This window comes from Pristiophorus japonicus, chromosome 2 (assembly GCF_044704955.1).
Source record: "Pristiophorus japonicus isolate sPriJap1 chromosome 2, sPriJap1.hap1, whole genome shotgun sequence".
Taxonomy (NCBI): domain Eukaryota; kingdom Metazoa; phylum Chordata; class Chondrichthyes; family Pristiophoridae; genus Pristiophorus; species Pristiophorus japonicus.
Window position 1 is genome coordinate 234,621,004 of NC_091978.1, and position 17,952 is coordinate 234,638,955.

At 45.6% G+C, this 17,952-nt stretch overlaps 1 protein-coding gene across 1 annotated transcript in view; it reads left to right on the forward strand.

Annotated features, from left to right (window-relative positions):
- prkg2 (protein kinase cGMP-dependent 2) overlaps positions 1-17,952 on the forward strand; it is a 173,822-nt gene that overhangs the window by 19,081 nt on the left and 136,789 nt on the right. The window contains exons 4-5 of the mRNA XM_070863894.1: positions 1,100-1,205; positions 12,061-12,124. Coding sequence (XP_070719995.1) covers positions 1,100-1,205; positions 12,061-12,124 — 170 coding nt within the window. The remainder of the gene's footprint in view (positions 1-1,099; positions 1,206-12,060; positions 12,125-17,952) is intronic.

Consider the following 17,952-nt stretch of genomic DNA (forward strand, 5'->3'; position numbering starts at 1 on the left):
CATCACATTTAATTTTTAGCATTAGCTTACCAATCTTATTTATCATATGTTTTAGTTGAAAATATAAATTCATGTTTGAGTTTTCTTATCTGAAGGTTAGTTTAAGTTACCACTTCATCTGGGCAATTGCTGGACCAGATTCATGAGCTGCACTGAATCTCAGTTCACATCATAGGTAGATTGTATGAACACGCACGCCGCTAGTAAAACATGGCTGCACAAAGTGGAGGCCTCTACAGGTCAGTGTAAAAATTATTTTTGGGGGTCCAGGAGGAGCAGGAGTGCTTCCCCAGGCCTCACAAGGAAAGATCGGGACACTGCCATCCTTGGATTTTGTTTCCCCGCAAACCAACATTTCCATGTTTGCTTAACTTGCCTGAACTCCTTTAACGACTTACCTCAAGTGCCAGGCTGCCAGAACCAAGTGAGCCATTTCTGCTGGGCAGCTTCCACATCTATGTTAATGAGGCCTGGCCTTTAAAATGGACCAGGCATCTCACATCACCTCTCGAAGTGGCGACCTTATGTTCTATAGCCTGACTAGCCCAGGAGTTAAAATTTCCCCTATTGTTGTTTCTTCCCCTCACTTATTTCCTTTGATTTCCCTCCACTTAGTAAAGAGGCTGTCTCCTTGCAGGGGGTCTGGTTCAGTTTATCCTCCAGTATCTCACCCATTATGCACATGTGAATCTTGATGAGGGGCATCAGCTGACTATTCTACCACCAGAGACATCATAAGTGAGGGTGATACTGTCCTCAGCCGATGTCCACAAAGCACAGTTCCAGCAAGGGATCATTGGATGGTGATCAGGATCGGAAACCCAACCTGATTTTCTGCTCTCAATCCAGATGCTGTGGCTGATATAGCACTTCTGTGGCCAACCTAACTAAGATCAGCTACCCCAGTCCAGACCAGGGATAAAATCTGAAACTTTCCAGGTGTAATATGGCTCAGATACTAACTGGATAAACTCACTGAGCCAGCAGACGAATCCACTGTAACAGCTTTATTCAGGTTTTTAGATATGAGAAAAACAGCTAATGAAAGTTAACGGTAGTTACATGCGTCATTACTTGTGCTGTGATTGTCCTCTTAAAGCTGTAAGCAGTGTCAAAACCTGGGTTCTGGACCGAGAAGTCTTTCAGAATATTATGAGAGGAACAGCTCAGGCCAGACACGAGCAGTACAGAAACTTCCTCAGAAGGTAAATGTCAGTGTTAGCATTGTGTGTGTGTGTGTGTAACACATCAGGATATAACAACAACAACAACAACTTGTATTTATATAGTGCCTTTAATGTAGTAAAACATCCCAAGGTGCTTCACAGGAGTATTCTGAGACAAAAAGTTTGACACCGAGCCACATAAAGAGAAATTAGGCCAGATGACCAAAAGCTTGGTCAAAGAGGGAGGTTTTAAAGAGCATCTTAAAGGAGGAAAAAGAGATAGAGAAATGGAAAGGTTTCGGCAAGAATTCCAGAGCTTAAGGCCTAGGCAACAGAATGCATGGTCACCAATGATTGAGCGATTATAATCAGGGATGCTTAAGAGGGCAAAATTAGAGGAGCGCAGAAATCTCGGGGGGGGCGGGGGGTAGTTGTTGGGTTGGAGGAGACTACTGAGATGGGGGGGGTGAGGCCATGGAGGGATTTGAAAACAAGGATGAGAATTTTGAAATTGAGGCGTTGCTTAACCGGGAGCCAATGTTGGTCAGTGAGCACAGGCGTGATAGGTGAACGGGACTTGGTGCAAGTTAGGACACGGGCAGTTGAGTTTTGGATGACCTTAAGTTTACGTAGTGTAGAATGTGAGAGGACAACCAGGAGTGAGTTGGAATATTCAAGTCTAGATGTTAACAAAATAATAATAATAACTTTTATTTATATAATGCCTTTAACATAGTAAAATGTCCCAAGGCACTTCATAAGTGTTACAGACAAACAGATAAATTTGACACCGAGCCACAGAAGAAATTAAGGCAGATGATCAAAAGCTTGTTTAAAGAGGTAGATTTTAACGAGCGTCTTAAAGGAGGAAAGAGTGGTAGAGAGGCGTAGAGGTTTCGGGAGGGAGTTCCAGAACTTAGGGCCCAGGCAGCTGAAGGCACATCCACCGATGGTTGAGCAGTTATAATGAGGGATGTTCAAGAAGCTAGAATTTGAGGAGTGCAGACATCTTGTGGGATTGTGAGGCTGAAAAAGATTACAGAGATAGGGAGGGGCAAGTCCATGGAGTGATTTTTAAACAAGGATGAGAATTTTGAAATTGAGGCGTTGTTTAACTGGGAGCCAATGTCGGTCAGAAAGTACAGGGGTAATGGGTGATCTTGATTTGGTGCGAGTTAGTACACGGGCTGCTGAGTTTTAGATGACTTCAAGCTTACATAGTGTGGAATGTGGAAGGCCGGCCAGGAGTGAGTTGGAGTAGTCAAGTCTAGAAGTAACAAAGGCATGAATGAGGGTTTCAGCAGCAGAAGGGCTGAGGCAGGGGCGGAGGCAGGCAATGTTACGGAGATGGGAAAAGGCGGTTTTACTTTTGCTGCAGATATGTGGCTGGATACTCATTTCAGAGTCAAATATGACACCTAGGTTGCGAACAGACTTGTTCACCCTCAGATTGATGCTAGGGAGAGGGATGGAGTCAGTGGTTAAGGAACGCAGTTTGTGGAGGGGACCAAAGATAATGGCTTTGGTCTTCCCAATATTTAATTGGAGAAAATTTCTGCTCATACAATACTGAATGTCAGACAAGCAATCTGACAATTTAGATACCAAGCAGGGGTCAAGAGAAATGGTGTCGTCAGCGTACATGTGGAAACTGACTCCTTGTTTTCAGATGATATTGTCAAGGGGCAGTATATAGATGAGAAATAGGAGGGGACCAAGGACAGATCCTTGGGGGACACCAGAGGTAACGATGCGGGAGTGGGAAGAGAAGCCATTGCTGGAGATTTTCTCGCTACGATTAGATAGATAAGAATGGAACCAGGCAAGTGCAGTCCCACCTAGCTGGACATTGGTAGAGGCATTGAAGGAGGATGGAGTGGTCAACTGTATCAAAGGCTGCAGACAGGTCCAGAAGGACGAGGAGGGATAGTTTACCTTTGTCACAGTCACAAAGGATGTCATTTGTGACTTTGATGAGAGCAGTTTCAGTACTGTGGCAGGAGCAAAAGCCAGATTGAAGGAATTCAAACATTGAATTAATGGAAAGATGATCACGGATTTGGGAGGCAATAACACGTTCAAGTACTTTGAACAGGAAAGGGAGGTTGGAGATGGGGCAATAGCTAGCAAGCAAAGTGGGGTCAAGGGTTGGTTTTTTGAGGAGAGGGGTGATGACAACAGATTTGAAGGATTCCAGGGATGGTAGGACTGACATATGAGGAGAGACTGGATCGACTGGGTCTGTATTCACTGGAGTTTAGAAGGCTGAGAGGGGATCTCATAGAAACATATAAAATTCTGACGAGACTGGACAGGTTAGATGCAGGAAGAATGTTCCCGATGTTGAGGAAGTCCAGAACCAGGGGATATAGTCGAAGGATAAGGGGTAAGCCATTTAGGACTGAGATGAGGAGAAACTTCTTCACTCAGAGAGTTGTTAACCTATGGAATTCTCTACCGCAGAGAGTTGTTGATGCCAGTTAAATGGATATATTCAAGAGGGAGTTAGATATGGCCCTTACGGCTAAAGGGATCAAGGGGTATGGAGAGAAAGCAGGAAAGAGGTACTGAGGTGAATGATCAGCCATGATCTTATTGAATCTTGGTGCAGGCTCGAAGGGTCGAATGGCCTACTCCTCAACCTATTTTCTATGTTTCTATGTTTCTAAGAAGGAGAGGGGAACAGTGTCTGAGGACAGAGAATCATTAACAATGTTGGCTGACATGGATGCCAGAAAAGAACATAAGAACATAATATAAGAACATAAGAATTAGGAACAGGAGTAGGCCATCTAGCCCCTCGAGCCTGCTCCGCCATTTAACAAGACCATGGCTGATCTGGCCGTGGACTCAGCTCCACTTACCCGCCCGCTCCCCGTAATCCTTAATTCCCTTATTGGTTAAAAATCTATCTATCTGTGACTTGAATACATTCAATGAGCTAGCCTCAACTGCTTCCTTGGGCAGAGAATTCCACAGATTCACAACCCTCTGGGAGAAGAAATTCCTTCTCAACTCGGTTTTAAATTGGCTCCTCCGTATTTTGAGGCTGTGCCCCCTAGTTCTAGTCTCCCCGACCAGTGGAAACAACCTCTCTGCCTCTATCTTGTCTATCCCTTTCATTATTTTAAATGTTTCTATAAGATCACTCCTCATCCTTCTGAACTCCAACGAGTAAAGACCCAGTCTACTCAATCTATCATCATAAGGTAACCCCTTCATCTCCGGAATCAGCCGAGTGAATCGTCTCTGTACCCCCTCCAAAGCTAGTATATCCTTCCTTAAGTAAGGTGACCAAAACTGCACGCAGTACACCAGGTGCGGCCTCACCAATACCCTATACAGTTGCAGAAGGACCTCCCTGCTTTTGTACTCCATCCCTCTCGCAATGAAGGCCAACATTCCATTCACCTTCCTGATTACCTGCTGCACCTGCAAACTAACTTTTTGGGATTCATGCACAAGGACCCCCAGGTCCCTCTGCACCGCAGCATGTTGTAATTTCTCCCCATTCAAATAATATTCCCTTTTACTGTTTGTTTTTCCCACATTGTCCGACATTGTATTCCATCTGCCAAACCTTAGCCCATTTGCTTAACCTATCTAAATCTCTTTGCAGCCTTTCTGTGTCCTCTACACAACCCGCTTTCCCACTAAGCTTTGTGTCATCTGCAAATTTTGTTACACTACACTCTGTCCCCTCTTCCAGGTCATCTATGTGTATTGTAAACAGTTGTGGTCCCAGCACCGATCCCTGTGGCACACCATTAACCACCGATTTCCAACCCGAAAAGGACCCATTTATCCCGACTCTCTGCTTTCTGTTCGCCAGCCAATTCTCTATCCATGCTAATACATTTCCTCTGACTCCGCGTACCTTTATCTTCTGCAGTAACCTTTTGTGTGGCACCTTATCGAATGACTTCTGAAAATCTAAATACACCACATCCATCGGTACACCTCTATCCACCATGCTCGTTATATCCTCAAAGAATTCCAGTAAATTAGTTAAACATGATTTCCCCTTCATGAATCCATGTTGCGTCTGCTTGATTGCACTATTCCTATCTAGTCCCGCTAGATGTCCCGCTATTTCTTCCTTAATGATAGTTTCAAGTATTTTCCCCACTACAGATGTTAAACTAACCAGCCTGTAGTTACCTGCCTTTTGTCTGCCCCCTTTTTTAAACAGAGGCATTATATTAGCTGCTTTCCAATCCGCTGGTACCTCCCCAGAGTCCAGAGAATTTTGGTAGATTATAATGAATGCATCTGCTATAACTTCCGCCATCTCTTTAAAGAGCCTGTCCAGCACTACCCCCCTAGTGATAGTGATTGTCTCAAGGTCCTCCCTTCCCACATTCCTGTGACCAGCAATTTTTGGCATGGTTTTTGTGTCTTCCACTGTGAAGACTGAAGCAAAATAATTGTTTTAGGTCTCAGCCATTTCAACATTTCCCATTATTAAATCCCCCTTCTCATCTTCTAAGGGACCAACATTTACTTTAGTCACTCTTTTCCATTTTATATATCGGTAAAAGCTTTTACTATCCGTTTTTATGTTTTACACAAGTTAATCTTCGTAATCTATCTTTCCTTTCTTTATTGCTTTCTTAGTCATTCTTTGCTGTTGTTTAAAATTTTCCCACTCGTCTATTTCCCCACTAACCTTGGCCACCTTATACGCATTGGTTTTTAATTTGATACTCTTCTTTATTTCCTTGGTTATCCACGGCTGGTTATCCCTTCTCTTACCGCCCTTCTTTTTCACTGGAATATATTTTTGTTGAGCACTATGAAAGAGCTCCTTAAAAGTCCTTCACTGTTCCTCAATCGTGCCACCGTTTAGTCTGTGTTCCCAGTTTACTTTAGCCAACTCTGCCCTCATCCCACTATAGTCCCCTTTGTTTAAGCATAGTACGCTCGTTTGAGACACTACTTCCTCATCCTCAACCTGTATTACAAATTCAACCATACTGTGATCACTCATTCCGAGAGGATCTTTTACTAGGAGATCGTTTATTATTCCTGTCTCATTACACAGGACCAGATCTAAGATAGCTTGCTCCCTTGTAGGTTCTGTAACATACTGTTCTAAGAAACAATCCCGTATGCATTCTATGAATTCCTCCTCCAGGCTACCCCGTGCAATTTGATTTGACATCACTGTTGTAATGTAGAAAATGTAGCAGCCAATTTGCACACAGTAAGATCCCACAAATGGAAGATAATCTGTTTTTAGGTGTTGGTTAAGAGATAAATATTAGCCAGGACATTTCTATGATTCTTCATGGAATCATAGAAATTTACAGCACGGAAGGAGGCCATTTTGGCCCATCGTGTCCATGCCGGTCGGCCAAGAACTATCCAGCCTAATCACACTTTCCAGGTCTTGGTCTATAGTCCTGTAGGTTACAGCACTTTAAGTACCTTTCAGGCAGTGAGTTCCAGACCCCACTACCCTCTGGGTGAAGAAATTTCCCCTCATATCTCCTCTAAACCTCCCCCCAATTACTTTAAATCTATGTCCCCTAGTTGTTGACCCCTCTGCCATGGGAAACAGGTCCTTCCTATCCACTCTATCCAGGCCGCTCATATTTTTATGCACCTCAATCATGTCTCCGCTCAGCCTCCTCTGTTCCAAAGAAAACAGACCCAGCATCTCCAATCTTTCCTCATAGCCAAAATTCTTGTAAATCTCCTCTGCACCCTTTCCAGTGCAATCACATCGTTCCTGTAATGTGCTGACCATAAATGGACACAGTACTCCAGCTGCGGCCTAACCAGTGTTTTATACAGTTCAAGCATAACCTCCTTGCTCTTGTATTCCATGCTTCGACTAATAAAGGCAAGTATTCCATATGCCTTCATAACCAACTTATCTACCTGGCCTGCTACCTTTAGGAATCTGTGGACCTGCATTCCAAGGTCCCTTTGTTCCTTTACACTTTTCAGTGTCGTACCATTTAATGTGTATTCCCTTGCTTTGTTAGACCTCCCCAAATGCATTATCTCACACTTCTCCAGATTGAATTCCATTTGCCACTGTTCTCCCCACCTGACCAGTACATTGATATCTTCCTGCAATCCGCAGCTTTTTTCTTCATTATCAACCTATTTTAGTGTCATCCATAAATGTCTTAATCATACCCCCAAAATTCAAGTCTAAGTCATTGATATATACCACAAAAAGCAAGGGACTCAGCCCTGAGCCCTGCGGAACCCCACTGGATACAGCCTTCCAGTCACAAAAACACCCATCAACCATTACCCTTTGCTTCCTGCCTCCGAGCCAATTTTGGATCCAACTTGTCACTTTGCCCTGGATCCCATGGGCTATTACTTTCGTGACAAGTCTGCCATGTGAGACCTTATCAAAAGCTTTGCTAAAATCCATTTACACTACATCATATGCACTGCCCTCATCGACCCTCCTGGTTAGCTCCTCAAAAAATTCAATCAAGTTAGTCAGACATGACCTTCCCTTAACAAATCTCTGCTGACTGTCCTTGATTAATCCATGGGCTAGACTTTCCACTATTTGGATGATATTTCCAGCCTTGGTGCTTTTTTTATTTTTCAGGATCGCTGAAATATCGCCCATTTTAAAAACCAGTAGCTTTGCCTTTTTAATTTGGGTGATAGTCTTAGCGATGTGAAATGGGTCTTAGCGATATATTCAGTCATGCAAAGCTGGCGTCCATAGCAATGGCCGTTCTGCGCATGCGCATTTTTTTTTCAGGCAAAGACCTTTTCCCATGAGGGTTGACAGAGAGAACAGGGAACCTGGTTCCCATTAATAACCTAATGAACCTTTCTTTTATTCTAACCCCTGTTAGATTTTATTTTATAAACCATCAGCCAACTGAGGTGAACTCCATTTCCTTCCTCATGGGAAGACATACCCTAGTTCTGCTTCTACTTGTGCTGTGGACCAGAGGGGGGAAAATCCATGATTAATATTAACCCTGACATTACAGCAATATACTTGTATGTAACTTTTCTCATTTTATTTTAACTTACATCAAAGGTATTCTTGTCCTCTAGCTAGATTATGCAACATGCAGCACACCACAATTAACTCAGCGACCTGCTCAGGGTGGTATTGTAGGTTGCCTCCTGAATGGTGCAGGCATCTGAAGTGCTGCTTCAGAACTCCAATCTTTTTGATGATATTATGTGTGGCTATATGGCTTTCATTGTAGTGCTTATCGGCTTCCGTCTGGCTTATGCAGGGGGGGTCATGAGCCAGCTGGCAAGGCCATATCATTTATCTCAATGGGCAGTGTGGACCTGATAGTGCTGGTAGGCTGCAGATCTCCCTTAATTAGCTGGCATGTCTCACTGATAACCTCCTTTCGGAAGCATAGCCTTCTAACGCACGTGTTATTGGACAAGTCCAGGTATGATCGCTTATCCCTGTAAATGCGTTGGGTGTAACGTCTCCTCCTCTGCAGGAGTCTGCCATCTCTTTGATTGAGCACATAATGCTCTTCAATATACTTTCTACCATCTCCATTCTGCAGCATGTGATTAGTGATCAATACTGGTTGAGAAATTACAGGCCCCATCACTATAAATCGCTATAAATGCCCTTAATTTGTCCTCAACAAATACAAATATGATTAGATGATTGGTAAGAGTCAAAAAGGCCCTTAAAATCACTCACAAATTGATTCTCCTGACAAGCACTTCAAGCAGCCTTTTGCTACAGATCCTCCCAGTAGTGCTGAGTAGTGCCGAGTTATTGCAGATTTTCTTCAGTGTCTTTTTGGGCCAGTGATCATTTGGGCAAACTGTGGGCGAAATGCTGAAAGTAGCGCTCAGCGATAATCTGGGCCATAATCGGGCCCAAGTTTCCATTATAAGTACTATTCTTGGTATTCTTGGCCTTGCACGAGGATGACGTCATATTTTTTTTTAAACAATAGGCCGGGCGATGCAGCTCACTCGTGTGCCGAAAGTTGGGCCGACGATAAATGGGCTATAATCGGGCGCTAGTTTCCACTTTTCATCAAATATGGGCGATAGCCTGCATCTCAGCTCTTTTATATGGGCGCTCAATGTGCGATGATGTGCTGAAAGACTAGCCCCATGTCTTTCCAAATGAAGATTTATTCTGTCCCTCAGGATTTTTTCCAATCATTTTCCCACCACTGAGGTTAGGATGACTGGCCAGTAATTACTCAGTCTATCCCTAAAACTGTTGAGAGCCATGCTGAGGAATGGCCAAGCTCTGAAGAGCACCCCGATTAGAGGAGTGCAACCGTTTATTCTCATTTTACACCTGCCATTCGCTGGTTGATTGAGGGCGATTGCCAGTTACTGCTAAATTAGGGCTAGTTATGTGTGGAGCTCCGCTAACTGTGAGCAACCAGATTTAGAATACCAAAGCTTATTTCACGTACATCTCTTACGGTCAACAGAGTGAGGGGACTTTCACTCATCGGTCTGGATTGGATTCGAGCCCAGAAATGAAAGGCCCGTGTCCTAACCAGCTGGACCATCCAGTCCTTCTGTTTTGTTTCAATGAGATACATTGAAGACTCTGGTTGGGGCCATAAAAGGAGCAGCGAGCAGCGGCCATGGGCAGCATGGAGGTATGCCACTGCAAGGTATAGCGCGAGCTTGTGCAGGAGAGCAACGGCAGTGAAGAGTGGCATCAGCAAGCTCCAGGTCAGCGATTGGAGCATGGGCAGGTTCAGCAGGAGCGACGAGATCGGGGCGAAGAAGCTGTGAGAGACTGTGGAGGGATGTGATCGGGCCCCAGGGGAGGCGCAAGTTCAGGGCCAGGGGCAGCACAGGCCAGCCCACACTGTGATATGTGTGCGCACTAGGTCCATGCAGCAGAGCAGGTCTCCAGTTGTCTTGGGTAATCCTTGCCACTGGACCAAGACCTAGCTCTGTCAAGCCTGTGTGGTGGCTGGTGTGCAACGGCCACCCCACGTTAAAAAAATGCATGCACAGGCATCTTCCACCCTTCAAGATGTAGTTCAGGACCTGGAATATTAGTCCCTTCATTGAAACACCTGTGAATTCATCCTTTTTTTTGGCGTGGAAGCAAGTCATCCTCGTTTCGAGGGACCGCCTAAGATGATGAAAGGTACAACATTAGCAATCCTCCAGTCCTCTGGCACCACAGATGTAGCCAGAGATGACTGGAAAATGATGGTCAGAGCCTCTGCTATTTCCTCTTTTGCTTCCCTTAACAGCCTGGGATACATTTCATCTGGGCCTGGGGATTTATCCACTTTCAAAGCTGCTAAGTCCCTTAATGCTTCCTCTCTCACTATGTTTATCTATCTAATATTTCACACTCCTCCTCCCTCATTGCAAAGTCTGCATCACCCCTCTCTTTTGTGAAAACAGATGCAAAGTATTCATTAAGAATCATAACCACATTTTCTGCCTTCAAACACAGATTTCCTTTGTGGTCTCTAATAGGCCCACTCTTTAGTTATCCTCTTGCTCTTAATGTATTTATAAAACATCTTTGGGTTTTCCCTGATTTTACTTGCCAACATTCTTTCATGCTCTCTCTTTGTTTTCTTCTTCTTTTTCAAACTAGTGCCATGGTATATTTTACTTCCAACTGAGAAGGCAGACGGGGCCTTGATTTAACATTTCATCTGAAAGACGGTACCTCTGACAGTGCCGCACTCCCTCAGTAATGCACTGGATTGTCAATGTAGATTATGCGCTCCAGACTCTGGAGTGGGACTTGAACTCATGACCTTCTAACTCAGAGGCGAGAATGCTACCACTGAGCCACGGCTGACATGTTTAATAACAGCTTCCATTCAAGTAACGGTCCTCACGTGTAGCAAGACGTCTCAGAGCACTTTACAATAAGGAGTAAAAGGATAGGGTTCAATGAGAATGGAGAAAAACATGCAGCAGTTAGAATGAAGAACCAAACCACGGCAGAGTAGAAGATGAAAGTATTGAGATTTTTGGAAATAGGTAGGAGGTGACAGGGCAGAGGGAACTGGATAGTGAATTCCAGAGGAGGCTAGCAGCAGAGATGTAAGGTAGAAGGAGGGTGGGGCAAGGTCATGGATTCATTTGAAAACAAGGCTAAGAATGTTGAAATTGACAATGGGGGCAGCAAAGTGATGGGAATATGGGGACGTATTGTGAACGAGGACTCAGACTGCACAGGTTTGGATGAGTTAAATTGGGGAGGCCAGCTAGAAGGGCATTGGAGAAGCTCAAGCCTTGAGTGGTGAAAGCATGGACGAGAGTTTTATCAGCAGAAGGGGAGAGATGCGGCAGAGGTGGGGGAACATGATTTTGGAGCAGATGTGGGAGAGGAAGTGGCCCTGAATTTCCACTGGGGTTCTCACGATATGCTGTTGGCGGCTTTGGTGGCTGATCGGGACAACCCATATCGAAATTTAGGGTCAGTATCTGCACTCGGAAAGTACATTAAAAGAACATGTGAAAATTTAATCTGCACATTTACCATTTTTAACCAGTAAATCAGACATCTCACTGCTCATGATTTCATCTGAATAACTTTTAACCTTTCAATTTAATGTTCCAGCTGCAGCAGGATGGGTCTGAATTTTGTTGACTCACTCTGTGATGCATATAAGTTATTTCCGCACTCTCCCTTGCCAAAAAAATTTAAACAGGTTCCCAAGAGAAATTAAAATCACATTTCCCTTCTGCAGTCCCAGTCCCTGTTTTGTATTTCTGAAAATATCAGCAGCTATACTATACTTTTTTACACAAGTAAAATTGATGCTGAATAGTAACGCACAGGATTCATAGGATCAAACAAACTATTAGCCCAATGGCTTACATCAAACTTTGTGCAGTGATAATTGTCTGATAAATTTATTGGAAACAAGAATGGTTTTTAAACACTGCGTCTCATACATTTTTCTAGTGTTTCTCTGCTTAAGAACCTACCTGAAGATAAACTTGCGAAGATAGTGGACTGCTTGGAAGTGGTAAGTTACTCAATGTAAAGAAAACAATGGAAATATCTTACAGACCACCATTAAGCCTCTGTGTTTCTCACCTTTATGGCAAAATATTGGCGGAAGTATTGCATAATCCAGAGATATTAAAACTGACTTTCACGTGCAATTTAGAAATCTGAGCAAGAGATTTTATATATATATATATATACATAAAGAAAGGTGGAAAAAAAGGAAAATTAAGATGTTAGAGGGGGGGGAAAATTGCGATCGGAGGCTTCCTGCGGGCAAATGCCTCCAACAGAAAATGTTTTTATGAAAATACCTGGTGGTCCAGAAGGAATGTAGGATTGCGCTCCAAGGCTTTGTTTCGCAGTCCAGCGTATGGGAACATGTCTTCCAGGATTGCATGTGTATCGTGGGATCAGGTGGGCCTGGACCACCAATCAAAATATAGTATTCGCATTGATAGTAATGGCAGCTCGGAGCTAACAATGAGAATACCTGTAAAATCAAATAAAGCACAAACATAAATTTAAAAAAACACTTCACTTTTTAAAAATTAATAGAAATTGCATCAAATTAAAAGTTTTAAAGGAAAAATTATTTTTTTGAACTTATAAAAAAATGTTTTAATAGTGTTAAAAATAAACTTACCTTCATAGACGGTGGGGCCGAAATTGTGTATCACCGTTTTTGAAGCGGTGTCACCGGCTGAGAGGATTTTTTAACGTCAGGCGTTAGGTGCGGGCCCGAAACACGAAATTCAGTTTTGCCTCCTAAAAAGTGGATTGCAGCGTTAAATCATGGCATTGCACACTTAACTGGAGGCGGTAAGCGACTGTTGAGTGGGCCATTAAGCGGGGCCTCAACATCCGGGTATTAGGCAGCATTTGGAGCTGCGCCACAGACATAGTGTCACCACCTGGATTCCATTGAGGCGTTGATTGGGAGCCTCAATGCCTCGTTGGTATATTCACTTCCTCCGCACTCACTCAGACAGTGAGGATGGCAGACCCAGCAGCAGCAGCAGCTCATCAGCGTGCCCACTGGTTTTCAGACCCCACCGTGGATGCACTCCTTTGATGCCCTGGAGACACAGCGGGAGTTGCTCAGGGCAGAGGCCGGGAGGAGACCACAACCACAAACTTACAGACGGCTATGGAGGGAAATCGCAGAACAAGTGTCTGCGAGTGACACGGTGGCCAGGACAGCCACACAATGCCGAAAAAAGTGTAATGGCTGGTGCGGGTGAGTATCTTTAATTTTAAACGTCAACGTGCTATGCTCTAAACTCAATGTGCACTCTCTGCCCAATGTAGTGTTTCGGAATCCATGCTCTGAGTGGGTGAGGCCAGATGCAAGGTTCCCATTTGAAGCCTTACCCTCTGCAAGGGCCTGCATGTGTTGTTAACCTGGCTACTCAGTTCTGCAGAGCCGCCCCTGATGTTGTTAATGCCTCAGTCTTCATATGTCTCGAAGATGATAGCCGACCCATTACTGTTAGGTCCTAACCCCCTAATTCAAGCATTGCCAAAGAAGTCCACGCAGCGAATGGAAGTTACATCGAACTGTGAAGACTCTCATACAGTAACATCTACTAAACTATGTAAGGCACTTGGAACACACTGATAGAAGGGCTCTAACTCAGACGTTCTCTTTAATGTTACAGGTGAAGCTCACCCACAACCTAAGGGAGCAGATGAGGACTGGAGGAGGGGGCTCTGACCTCCAGGACCTGACTCTGTTGGAGGGACGCATCTCAGCCCTGATGGGCATTCAAGTTAGTGCTGAGGCGGTGGGTGAGGCCGACCCCCCCTGGGGACAATGACGGTATGTTGAATTCCTTTACAACATCTGGCAGGCCACTTAGGCCTGACACCACAATCCTTCAGTTCTTTCCATGAGACTGGCATTCTCGAATGCCTTTACCAGTACTGTCCCCTTCCCCTGCAGGTAACCAGTTTTCGATGTGTTTTTGCTTTCAGATGATCAACCAGACTTACCAGGGTCTTCACCTGACCCTTCCACTGGTGGAGATGCTGCCAAGGAGGAGAAGGAGGAGGACACCTCGTTCGATGTAACGCAGCAGCCAGCAGCATCTGAGAGCGAGGCCAGCAGCTTTGTTGATGAAGCGGTGGTCGGGGAGGTGGAGGTGGGTGATGCTCCGTGACCCAGTGGTCTGCAGCAAAGCTACAGGGAGGGGCAGCTTGGGGACCAGCTTCCCGGAGGGTGAATGCGTACCTGAGTGATGCTCAGCAGCATTCTGACAATGAGCCTAACCTCGAGGTTGTCGCAGGACAATCCTTGCAGTTGCACAGCGATCTGCTGGGTGCACTAGCAAGGGTGCCCCAGAGTCTTGATGCACTAGTTGTCTAGATGGAGGAGTCCACCGCAACAATTGCTCATGCCTCTCAGCAGCCCATCGAGCCCATCTTTGGTAGCTACCAATGGATGTTGGTGTCTCCATCCACCACCTGTTCTTTAGGTCCTGGGTTTTTTGTTGGACCTCAGCCTTAAGCCGAGATGTAATGCTACCTTGCTGCTCCCGAGCTGGGTTGTTGTTTAAGGCTCAGAAATGCTCTTCGCTTGCGATCGATTAATACTGGGGAAGTTGTCGCTTGAGTCCTCCTCAACCGTCTTCTCCCTGTGGCTCAGGAGCTCCTCCCGGAGTCACAGTGTGGATTTGGTCCCCTACGGGGTACAACGGACATGATTTTTACAGCGCGACAGCTGCTGGAACAGCACCAGCCCTTATATATGGCCTTCTTTGACCTTACAAAGGCTTTTGACACTGTCAACCGCGAGGGCCTATGAAGCGCCCTCCTCTGTTTGATGCCCCCAAAAGCTCGTCACCATCCTCCGCCTGCTCCACGATGACATGCAGGCCATGATCCTTACCAACGATCCATTTACAGATCCAATCCATATCTGGACCGGAGTCAAACAGGGCTGTGTCACTGCCCCAATCCTCTTCTCAATCTTCCTCACTGCCATGCTCCACTTCAATAAGCTCCCCGCTGGAGTGGAACTAAACTACAGAACCAGTGGGAACCTGTTCAAACTTCGCCGACTCCAGGCCAGGTCCAAGACCACCCCAACGTCTGTTGTCGAGCTACAGTACGCGGATGAAGCCCGCTTTTGCGCACATACAGAGGCTGAACTCCAAGTCTAAGTCAACGTATTTACTGAGGCGTATGAAAGCATGGGCCTTACACTAAACATCCGTAAGACAAAGGTGCTCCACCAGCCTGTCCTCACCACATAGCACTCATCCCCGGTCATCAAGATCCACAGTGCGGCCCTGGACAACGTGGACTATTTCCCATACCTCGGGAGCCTCTTATCAGAAAAAGCAGACATTGATGACAAGATTCAGTGCCCCCAGTGCTCCAGCGCAGCCTTCGGCCGCCTGAGAAAAAGAGTGTTTGAAGACCAGGCCCTCAAATCTGCCACCAAGCTCATGGTCTACAGGGCTGTAGTAATACCCGCCCTCCTGTATGGCTCAGAGACATGGACCATGTACAGTAGACACCTCAAGTCGTTGGAGAAATACAACCAATGATGTCTCCACAAGATCCTACAAATCCCCTGGGAGGACAGACGCATCAACGTTAGCGTCCTCGACCAGGCCAACATCCCCAGCATTGAAGCACTGACCACACTTGATAAGCTCCGCTGGGCAGGCCACATCATTCGCATGCCAGACACGAGCTCCCAAAGCAAGCACTCTACTCGGAACTCTTTCACGGCAAGCGAGCCAAAGGTGGGCAGGGGAAATGTTACAAGGACACCCTCAAAGCCTCCCTGATAAAGTGCAACATCCCCACTGGCACCTGGGAGTCCCTGGTCAAAGACTGCCCTAATTGGAGGAAGTGCATCCGGGAGGGCGCTGAGCACCTCGAGTCTCATCGCTGAGAGCATGCAGAAATCAACGCAGGCAGCGGAAGGAGCGTGCGGCAAACTAGTCCCAGCCACCTTTTCCCTCAACGACTCTCTGTCCCACCTGTGACAGGGACTGTGGTTCTCGTATTGGATTCTTCAGCCACCTAAGGACTCATTTTTAGAGTGGAAGCAAGTCGTCCTCAATTCCAAGGGACTGCCTATGATGATGATGATGATGAACTCATGTAACTAGTTGCGCTTGTATGACCCAGCAAACAATTTCTTGATAGTCAACAGAGATGGCTACCTTGTTGGAATATCAGCTCATGTAAATTGTTGCACTTGGATGAACGAAGAAACAATTGTTTGCCAGTCGCCAAAGAGAGCTACATTGTTGGAAAATGAACTGATGTCAATAGTTGCACTTGGATGTTGAGAATGTTTGAAGGGGTCTTGTGGGAATGATTTTTTTGTTGGGGTGAAGGTGTTGTCTTGTGCTTGTTTTCAGCACATCATGGTTTATGGTTCAATAAACAAAGTTTAGATTCTTCATATTATTGTGCTGCGATTTATATACACGGAAGCTTGCAGGGTGGGGAGCGATGTGTTTAGTAAATGCCGAGGTGTACAGGCTGGCAATTCGGCACTGTTATGTCTCTCGATACTCTGATAATTACTCCACAAGGCAAAGTATTGCACTTGAACTGTAGTCACCTTAATCCATTTAATATAACTCCTGAGTGATGATCACACATGGTGGCCTGCCTTTTATACTAGGCCTGGCACACCTGTACAAGTCTCCCACTGCAGTGCCCTCTGGTGGCACACCTTAGCGACCATACAGCTGGTGGACAAGTTTCCCATAGTAGTGCCCTCTGGTGGCACATCATATGTAATGGTACAAGCAGTAAACATGTCTGGATACATGACATCACTCTCCCCCAAGTCCTTAGTGCAAATTGCCTCAATACATTGACTGTGCTCTGGGCTTAGCTCTATCTGGTTGATGCTTCAAGGGTCGTTTCCATCTTGGGTGAGTAGGTGGTGTTTTGTTGGCAGTAGAGGTGCTGGTGGTTTCTGTTTGTGAGTCCATGATCATTCCATTCTCTCCCTCCCCCCCCTCCCCCCGCCCTCCCCCACCCCCCGCCACATATAGATTATGCTGGTGGCTCATTACATTCATATATATTCAAGTCCAGAAAAAAAAAATTGCATTTACATCATTACATTTGTGGTACAGTTGTGACGCAAGTACATTTGACTGGTGAGATACATTGATACGTACTTGGACTCAGTGCTGGTGTCAGCACTGGTGTGTGAGGACAAACTAGTTCCAGAACTGCTGGATGGTGTCCAGGTAGTCTGGTGGTGGCGCGGTGCCCAGTGCTGGCAGTGGGAACCCGGTTGGCTCAAGTTGCCTGCTCTCGGGGCCTTTGCCGTTGCTCCAAGCGTCGGGCAGGTTCATAGATGCCTGTGACATCCCTGTCCTTTCCTTACGCCCCTAGTCCCGTTCGTTCCTGGGTGTAGCCTTGGTGGCGACAGGGTCTGGGGGCTGCGCCTTAGCGTAGTTTGCTGTTTTAGGCTCGTGGTGGTTGGTGCCATCAGGTGCCTGAGAGGTGGAGCCGATCAAGGGCAGGGTGTCGATATCGGTGCCGTTGCCCTCCTGAGATCGCTTGCTCTGCAGTTTGTCTATATTAGCTGCTTGTGGTCACACTGCGTGGTACATCACCGTGGTCCCAGGGATGCAGGCTATAGCATTGGGTAGCCCGCTGGATGTTTGCCCACTACATTATCTGAATACAGTTGAAATCCTGCTGCATCGCACAACATTTCATTACTCATTGTTGATAAACTGTAGCTCCTTTTCTTTGCTTATTACACGTATGAAACGCTGATCATCAATTACAAGCTTTACATTTAACTCACAGTTGCTATTACATTGATTGAGAATGTGGGACTGTCTCTTTAAGTGT